General features: G+C 44.1%; 1 protein-coding gene across 3 annotated transcripts; it reads right to left on the bottom strand.

The window, feature by feature from the left end:
• Nucleotides 1–1348: 1348 nt before the first annotated feature.
• Nucleotides 1349–8223, bottom strand: LOC306819545 (gap junction epsilon-1 protein). 3 transcript variants are annotated; one of them, XM_079373360.1, is made up of 4 exons: nt 8103–8223; nt 3872–4054; nt 2986–3183; nt 1349–1771 (listed from the first exon to the last, which is right to left on the bottom strand). In XM_079373360.1, exons 1-4 carry the CDS (start codon nt 8136–8138, stop codon nt 1574–1576), a joined length of 615 nt encoding a protein of 204 aa, XP_079229486.1. In that variant the 5' UTR covers nt 8139–8223; the 3' UTR covers nt 1349–1573. The 3 variants fall into 3 exon arrangements, with proteins under 3 accessions (XP_079229486.1, XP_079229487.1, XP_079229485.1); XM_079373361.1 differs by lacking the exon at nt 8103–8223 and adding an exon at nt 5412–6181; XM_079373359.1 differs by lacking the exon at nt 8103–8223 and adding an exon at nt 4632–5403.
• Between the last annotated feature and the right edge of the window lie 1075 nt (nt 8224–9298).

Genomic DNA, 9298 nt, shown 5'->3' with positions numbered 1-9298 from the left:
TAACATTAGAGGTAATCATTTTCAAAGTACACTGACGGTAACGCTGAAGGCATTTTCAAATAGTACATGCACAACTGTGTTGAAATCAAGGCACACAAATGTGCAGAATCCATATTATAAATTAATATTTTCCCCCCAGATTCTTAATAACATTTCAACTTTAATAACTTTAAAATATCTTTAAATGTTTTCATATCAACACATTTATATACCCAACTTAAAAAATAGATGAAAGTCACTAATTGTTCAGACTATAAGTGTTTGAACTGGTTTTAAATAGATATGCTAATAAATAAACTAATCTAATGTTCAGTCTGCATCTATGGGGAGATCTTTCACCCACAAGACTCATCTTCTGAATTGCAGCACATTTCATTAATGCTGCCAGTGTCTAAATTCAAAGTTTCTTGCAGACTCTTTACATGTCATTGAAGAGAACCAATTCTGGCTCATGAGATGAGTTGACTGTTTGAGAAGACCTATCTCGGTTCTGCAGGTCATGTTGAAGGTGTTTGAAGACCCAACAGACTAGAAACAGGTACCACAAGACAACCTCAACAAGTGTCCGCAACAAAGTCGTGGCAATCATGTTGAGGGAAGGTCATGACAGGCTGAAGGTAGGAACAGACACTTATTCGAACTGTCGCACATGGAAGTGTCAGGAGCAATCGCACCTGCAATTCACTCGCCTGCAGGCAGGGTTACTGAATCACAGAGTCCTCAGGATGGCGTAAGTGAGAACCCATAGCCAGCTCTGATGTCTGCCTGTCATGTTTGATCATCATCTGGGAGACAAGCTGGACTACAGTGTCTTTTATACACAATCAAATAACAAGCTCAATAGCATGGATGCTTGCTGTCATTACATAACAAGACTTTTAGTCAAAGCCTTCTTCTGCACTTCAGGAGCGCTAACGGTCGGTTAATGGCGGCCCCTGATGGGTCAAAATCTAAAGAAGAAGCTTCTAGTTATTTCTTATGTAAGACTGCTTACAACTCCAGGACACTACGGTGGTTACAGGCCACCAAGGTCATGACAAACTGGGCTGTCCTTGGGTTTGAATTCCACCAAGGTCACAGGTTCTAGCAGCACCTTGTAGATGACTGATGTCTTTCAGCCATCTTGTGGAGAAAAAACCCCAGAACTCTTTCCATGTTGTCCACCAACGGTCCACCGTCAGAGATGCTTATTTTCTTACCCTCACGTCCATACAACACCTTCGTACACATCCAGTACGGACACATCCAGTACGGACACATCCAGTACGGACACATCCAGTATGGACACATCCAGTACGGACACATCCAGTATGGACACATCCAGTACGGACACATCCAGTATGGACACATCCAGTATGGACACATCCAGTATGGACACACTCATATCTGAAATACAGCTAGGATTGATCGCTTAATAGCTTCGGTCAAATAACACCTCGAGAATATTTCAGACCAACCACATTTAGGGTTTTGCTCTTTTGCTAGCTTCCTGCTAACCAAGAGCCTGATGAAACGGGCTAAAACAGCTTCACAAATGTTTAACCTTTGTCATTGTGCGTGCTTGCGTTTCGTGTCATTGGTTGTTGAGATAACCGAGCCGCCGGCAGAGTATCTCAAAGATCTCGGCAATGCAGAGAAGTATGGTGATCACGGTGAAGGTGTACATGGCACTGAGGAAGATAGTTTTTTCAAAGTGTTCAGGTACCATGCACTTAGTCACATTGAAGGCCTTTTCCAGAGCACTGGCATCACACATGTACAGTGGGTGAACCTAGGAGGGAAAACAAAGACACATGAGGTGGTAATACTTCTGATCCAAACATTCAACAACTGATTGTTCAACCCTCGAATGCTTGTGTGATTAGTTTACAAGTTGGGTCCTCGGTTCAGCTTCTCCTTGCCGGCACCCCATGTGCATGTGCAATCATTTGTGTTCTAATAAGGCGAATTAAACGTGGTAATTTAGTAACAGGATGTCACTGCCTCGTTCCAGGAACTACCTCGCAATTCCACCGTAGGACCTTCGACAAGGTCTCTGGACTTTAAAAGTACTCAGAGCTTTCCAACCGTGAGGACCAGGATCTAAATTAAGTCCTAGGACTTAACTTATCAAACGATCCCCGCTTTGGGTGTTGTTCCTTCTGAGAGCAGAAAGACTTTGTGGTGGGACCTTTTGCAATGAGCATTTATGATTTTTTGAATACTTCAGTCTTTCAGAAGACAATTTAATGCATAAGGAGACTAATGTATTGGGTTCAAATCACCTATTTGCAAATAAAGACAAATTTGGGGTGGAGGTCTCTTTGGATTTTAAGTCCTAAATACAGCAGAAAGACTTTAAGAACCCCATCATCCATCCATCATCTGTACTGCTTTTACCGCTAGGGGGGGTTGGAGCCAATCCCGGATACTGTTTCACAGTTGGGAACAGGACTGTAACAGGACTTCAACTGGCAACTTAACGGTACCCAAACAAAGTACCTACGGACTGAGCTACGGCCACCCCACAAGCTGTTTTTATTTAAACCAGACAGAGTAGATACATGGACCCATGGTGGCTGTCAACAATACTCCTCAGGTCACCTTTTGGTGCAAGAGGCTTCATCTTATTCACCTTTGACAGATTGGACTTAGTGGCTACCAGGCAAGAACAAAAACATCCTAAATGTTGGAATAAGACTCAGTAATGTTGCTCAAATTGTTTTATTTCTTCTCAAAGTTTGATCATTTGAATCTCTTATTGAGTTGCTGTGTGTGAAAAGGATTGGGGCACCCAAAGGTCCCAGTTTCCGTGAGGAATGCTTATAAGGAATGAAACCATTGGATACGCTGGAGGTATCTTTGGGCTTGCCTACTGGAGCCCTGGGAACGCCTTTGGTAGAACCTAGGATATTCCCTGGTTAAAGGGTGTGACAGGTTCTCTATCTGAATGCAATGACTTCTTAATAAGAACATAAAGCTCTGAATCATTAGAAGCCAACAAACCTGGAAGCCAAAGAGATGACTTTGTAGCCAGAAGGCGATGACTTCCAGAATGATGCGCAGAAGAACAGAGATGATGTAGAAGACGGTGTAGATGGGTCGTTCAAGTATCTCTTCCTGGTCGATGTTTTTACAGGCTGCGTAGAGGTGGAACACCGCCCCAGGAACCAGCACCGTCACCAGCTGTAACGCCCAAAAGACCTGGAGAGGACAGAAAGAAGGGTAAAAAAAAAGTCAACTGCAGTAGACAAAATGAAGTTCAGGATGTTAGGTAGGCTGCAAGACAGAAAGTCAATGAGGAGGAGTGGATGAGTGAAGGGAATTGCTCTTGGCCAGCCAGATATTTGAGACACAAAATGAAATATTTTGTTGTCTGATAACGGAGGCTGAAGGAACCCAGCGGAGCTCAGAAAGATGAAACTTTTGACACCTACCAAACTGCATTTTACCAGTCTGAAAAATGAAGAAACTTTTTGTTGCTGATCTTTAACAGAATGGTCGGTGTTGATAGGTGGTGCACAGGTTGAAAACTAAAACGCATTGTGCGAGCTCCAGAGACTTTCTGCCATTCTGTCTCAGAGGACGGAGCTTCACGTGCACAAGCAACACAAAACAACGTTCTCCTGAACACGCAACGTTTCTTCAGTACACAAGAAATGTTCTCGTGAGCATGTGTACACACCAGAATCCTTGTTTTTTCATCCAGCGATATCCTTACAGTTAGCTACTGTCAGCAGATATAACGTCTGAAGTCAGCTTGTTCTTATTGTGCAAGCTTTAGATTGGCTGTCTTTACCTTCATACTGTAAATGACAACAGAAGAATCAGGGGTGATACCAGAACATGTCTGCATGATAAAGTTGTTCAGCTGGTTGTTTTTTAATGGTACCTGAGGTGTTATGGGTCTGAACTGGTTGTAGCAGTACAGGTTGAGTTCTCTGCGGTCGGGGTCGCAGCTGAAGTGCAGCGCCTCATTCCCATAGACGGCGAAGCCAAGGACACCCAGGAAGAACATCCGCACCGAGCCGAAGAACAAGGTGTGGAACTGGCCAATCACCGTCGGAGGCCTGAGCTGGGGCGCACACACACACACACACACACACACAGGTGCACAGAGACAGACAGGTAAGCAGGCAGTTAGCACAGGCCTGCACATGTAATAAAATGTTGTTTCATTCACAGATAAAAAGCAAAAAACAGAGTTACACATGAAGCTAACGCCAAGTATTCAGCTCTTCATGGCACCAACATGAGACACACACACACACACACACACACACACACACACACACACACACACATAGCTAGAGACAAAGAGTAAAATAGCTTTTGTCAGCCAGATAAATGCAGCTTCAACACCGAGGCCCTGAGCTGTGAGTGCTAACACAAAACACATTAGAAGGAAAGATTTCCCATGGCCTCCCGTCACCTCTCCTGACAGGAATAGGCCTTAATGACACTCTCAGAGAATAACACCGTGCAACACAGAGAAGGAAACAAGAGAAGAGAGATTAACCAGCTGAGGGCGAAAACCGATCAGTGTCTTTTAATTTGAAGTCTCCTGAGGGAGAAAACGTTGCTGCTGTCGAATCTTCAGGGATAAAAAAAAAGTTCCTGAGTTGATTCAATCAGCCGAGAGATCTACTTACGCATCCTTCATAGAAGTTTTTGATGTAGTTTAAAGACATTGTTGGCCTGTCAGTTTAGCTCCGGGGCTGCTCTGGGCCTTCATGGTCGGTTCGATGCTGCCAGTCAAAGGCCACCAACAGCAGGGCTAAAACTCTCCCACTGACCCCTCTCCCTCTCTCTCTCTCCCTGCACTGAAAGCCCGTGTCAATGCATATTTTTTCCCCCCTTTATCCCTCCATCAATTGACTCGCTCAGTAGAAAAAGCACAACAGAGACAGAGGGGCCAACAATGGCCGGGCAGGGCATGTGGTCCCTGCATTATAATCCCTATAGAACTATGTCAGCGAAAAACACAACCTCCTGTCACACACAATGCAGAGACAGAGATGGCAAACATGCAACTAAATACAAAAGCACCCCAGCTGGGAACAAGGAGCTCAACTGAACGTTTTTCATCCATTTTTGACAATTTATCCTGAAGATTTGACGCTTTGTTCAGAAGCTCCATCGTTTCTGCTCAGTCTGAATTCAAATAAATCGTCCAAACGCATCGTTCGTCCTCCTGCAGACACACGAGCTCCCACCCAGCCGTGTTAGAGTCCTAAAGAAGAAACTCTACAACATGTTAGAGATGGAAAAAGACAAGAGTGATGAGAACACACCCTGCATTGTAAATACTTCTGGAAGTGCATTGACGGAGCAGCTGATGTCTCAAACACAGTCCCAGCGACAGAAAGCAAACTTTCAAACTCCAAAGAGTCAAAACTGGACAAAGTGAAAGAAAATGGAAGTCCACACACCAACCGTAATCCAGGCGGCGTGTTGTTCATTCCCCCCTCTTTTTTCCACTCACAGATCCTAAACTCATGCCAGTTGCGGGTCCTCGTGGGGACAGAGAGCAGAGTCAAGTGAGGCGGAATGAGAACCCGGGCTTTTTCCGGTCTTCGCTTTCACAATAAACACGCTTGGCGCTCGGCGAGAGGAGAGGGAAAAAAGGAATGGGCTCGGAGAAAAGGCTGAGAAAAGTGAGAAACATCAGAAATGACCAATAAAACAGGAACACAGATAATATTGGGGGGAAAAAACAGGTTATGCAGCTGTTTAGTGCTGGTACAATAGGACAGGGGGCGTGTCCGGGGGTGTGGCCTGGGGGGGCATGAACCCACCTTCTAAAGCTGATTGACCAGCCGAGGTACCGCCCCAAATTCTAAACCAATGATTGGCTGTTTTCTTTGTTGGAGGCAGGACAATTATTTGGGCTGTTTCTAGCAGACAGTTTGTTTTTTTAATGAAGCACATTTTGTTTTGTTTTTATTTTCTTCTTCACAAAGTGGAACTTGCCAAAATTATATTGATTGGCACCGAGAATTGTCGCCTCGGTACATCTGGTGAACTTCATAACCGCTAGCTTAAACGGCGCCCCGTGTTTTGAACTCAATTTTAACGTGGACTTTAATTTGAACAATTTGAATTTTTGATGCAAATGCATTTTTTTCCCCCTTTAATGTCATTTTGTTCACTTTCAGCCGACATCATTTCCTCCTGAGTTTCAGCTCAGACTAACAAGTGTAATTTAACTAACAGGATCTGTGGATTTTTAATGCCACGGTTTTTGTTGATTTTTGACAGTTCTGGTCCTGAATGGTTTGGACTTGTTTGGACCAGAGAAGGTAGGAGAAACCTGCTCAAACTAGGATCAATGTTGGAGATGCTTTTGAAACATGGAGAGAGGTTAGAACGCAGAAAGCTTTACAGACCCATGCAGAGCTGGCTAAACACTGAAGCTACAGTGTCCACCACATGCAGAGCTGGCTAAACACTGAAGCTACAGTGTCCACCACATGCAGAGCTGGCTAAACACTGAAGCTACAGTGTCTCTACATGCAGAGCTGGCTAAACACTGAAGCTACCGTGTCCACCACATGCAGAGCTGGCTAAACACTGAAGCTACAGTGTCCACCACGTGCAGAACTGGCTAAACACTGAAGCTACAGTGTCCACCACATGCAGAGCTGGCTAAACACTGAAGCTACAGTGTCCACCACATGCAGAGCTGGATAAACACTGAAGCTACAGTGTCCACCACATGCAGAGCTGGCTAAACACTGAAGCTACAGTGTCCACCACATGCAGAGCTGGCTAAACACTGAAGCTACAGTGTCCATGCAGAGCTGGCTAAACACTGAAGCTACAGTGTCCACCACATGCAGAGCTGGCTAAACACTGAAGCTACAGTGTCCACCACATGCAGAGCTGGCTAAACACTGAAGCTACAGTGTCCACCACATGCAGAGCTGGCTAAACACTGAAGCTACAGAGTCCACCACATGCAGAGCTGGCTAAACACTGAAGCTACAGTGTCCACCACATGCAGAGCTGGCTAAACACTGAAGCTACAGTGTCCACCACATGCAGAGCTGGCTAAACACTGAAGCTACAGTGTCTACCACATGCAGAGCTGACTAAACACTGAAGCTACAGTGTCCACCACATGCAGAGCTGGCTAAACACTGAAGCTACAGTGTCCACCACATGCAGAGCTGGCTAAACACTGAAGCTACAGTGTCCACCACATGCAGAGCTGGCTAAACACTGAAGCTACAGTGTCCACCACATGCAGACCTACACAGCTCACTGATTGGTGCCTTGTGAGGATCATCGATGACGCTGTCTGAATAAAGCAGCGCATGTCTGAAAACTCTTTTCATAAATCTTCATGAACATGTTGTTTGTTCGTCCTCGCGCTTGAAGCCGACTCTCTGCCATCTGTGACAGAAAAAACAGCGTTAAGACAAAATCATGTGTGCCAGTCACGGTGAACTCTCCGAGTCCGTTTGTGCTCCTCAAAGTGCCAGAATCAACCCGCTACCAGATGGCCACTCTAATCCTCTAACCTCCCGGCACAGGGCCGGAACAGAGAGAACATTCAAAGTTTGTCAGGAGGAATCAAGTAAAGAAACATAATGAATCATGTTGTGAGTTTACAGCGAGCGGGCTTAATCTCTGTCAGGCCACCGGAGTATCACGCAGCAGCACGTTGTTTGATTCAGACCAGGTGTTAGTCACCTAAAAGCTCCTGTGAGACCAACACTGACCCCGAGCTGTTAGAGCCGCTCGGTGTCCCCTGTTACCTTTCACTAAGTGCTTTCAACTCATTTTCATCTCCACAACAAGCAGCGCTGACACTTTTTTTTATCAAGTCAAACTGGAACAGGAAACAGAATCCGCCTCATTTCTGACCACAAACAGCAGCATGCAGGATGAGAGCGTGTCCTCTCCCATAGTGCTGGAGCTGTGAAGGAAACCTGGGCGTTTAATGATACGCTGAATTAATCCACACAAGGAACCGGCCGTGTGCAGGTGTAAACTGAAGATAAGCCCACCGTGTGTGTGTGTGTGTGTGTGTGTGTTTATCCCTCTCTGCTGTGGAGTCTGGCTTCTCTCTGGACCTCTCATTCCTCGCCTACCCACTGCAGCTGGAGACCGTCCACTGAAAAGGCTCCGTGCCTCCAATCTTCACGATGCATCTCAGCCTGATCTGAGAGGTGTCTGGAGCCATCACATCATGAAGTCCTGTGCTTCATCTTCATTCTGCTGTTAAACATCAACGAGGTTAGAGAACATTTGATGGTGTATAAAATCACCTGAACAGTCAAAAACATAAAAAAAAAAAAAGAGAGATCAGTGATTTTGCATACCTCGCAATTTTGTCCAATCAAAATAGTTTCACCAATCACAGCAGTCCCCCTGTGAAAACAGCGAGCTATACGTCACCAAAGTTAAGTGACCACGGAGCAAACTCACTTCCTGTTTATCTGCACTCAGCAGAGTGAGCGTGAAGCGCTGCAGGTCCGTCCCGTCTCCATGACGACCGTTTGTTGACAACGTGCCGCTGTGTAGCTGACGCTGCTCCGTCACTGTTTACTGCATGTTTAATGTTTGAGATGGTTTTTTAACCCAGCAGACACAAGATAGGATCTGTAGGAAGAGATCAAATACAGAGAATATCAGACACACTGAAAAGATCATAAAGGTCAGATCTTCGGGCTTTGTTGAGAGCTGAGTGTTTGAGGGCCGAGCGCTCCGACCGCAATAATTATGAAACCACTCGACATTCACATGGACCGCGCGCACCGCACCGCACCGACCGCACCGACCGCAAGAAGTATGATAGATAGATAGATACTTTATTGATCCCGAGGGAAGAATGAATCAGTTTAAGATGACGTCTGTGAGTGAGGCAGAGGAAGATGCTTCACAAAGTAAATCGCTCTGCTCAGGTTCAAATATCACTCAATCACATCGAAGTGTGCAAGAAAATAATTGACATGAAAAAAAAAATCACAACTATTTTGCCATTTTTGCTTCCTGCCGTAAATTGATTGCAAAAAAATCTTAATTTTATATATATATAATATATTATTATTATTATTATATATATAATATATATATATATATTTGTATTATATAATATATATATATATAATTATATATATTATATATAATATTATTATATTATTATATATAATAATAATATTATATATATATATATTATATAATTATTATATATAATTATATATTAGATTTTTTTATTTATATATTATTAGTATATTATTATATATAATAATTATATATAATAATATAATACAGACAACGAACTTGTCATTAAACCAGGAGTGGCAGCCGT

This window comes from Symphodus melops (assembly GCF_947650265.1).
Source record: "Symphodus melops genome assembly, contig: scaffold_372, whole genome shotgun sequence".
Taxonomy (NCBI): Eukaryota; Metazoa; Chordata; class Actinopteri; order Labriformes; family Labridae; genus Symphodus; species Symphodus melops.
The sequence above is the reverse complement of the archived record's forward strand: the minus strand, read 5'-3'. Positions and strand labels throughout refer to the sequence as shown.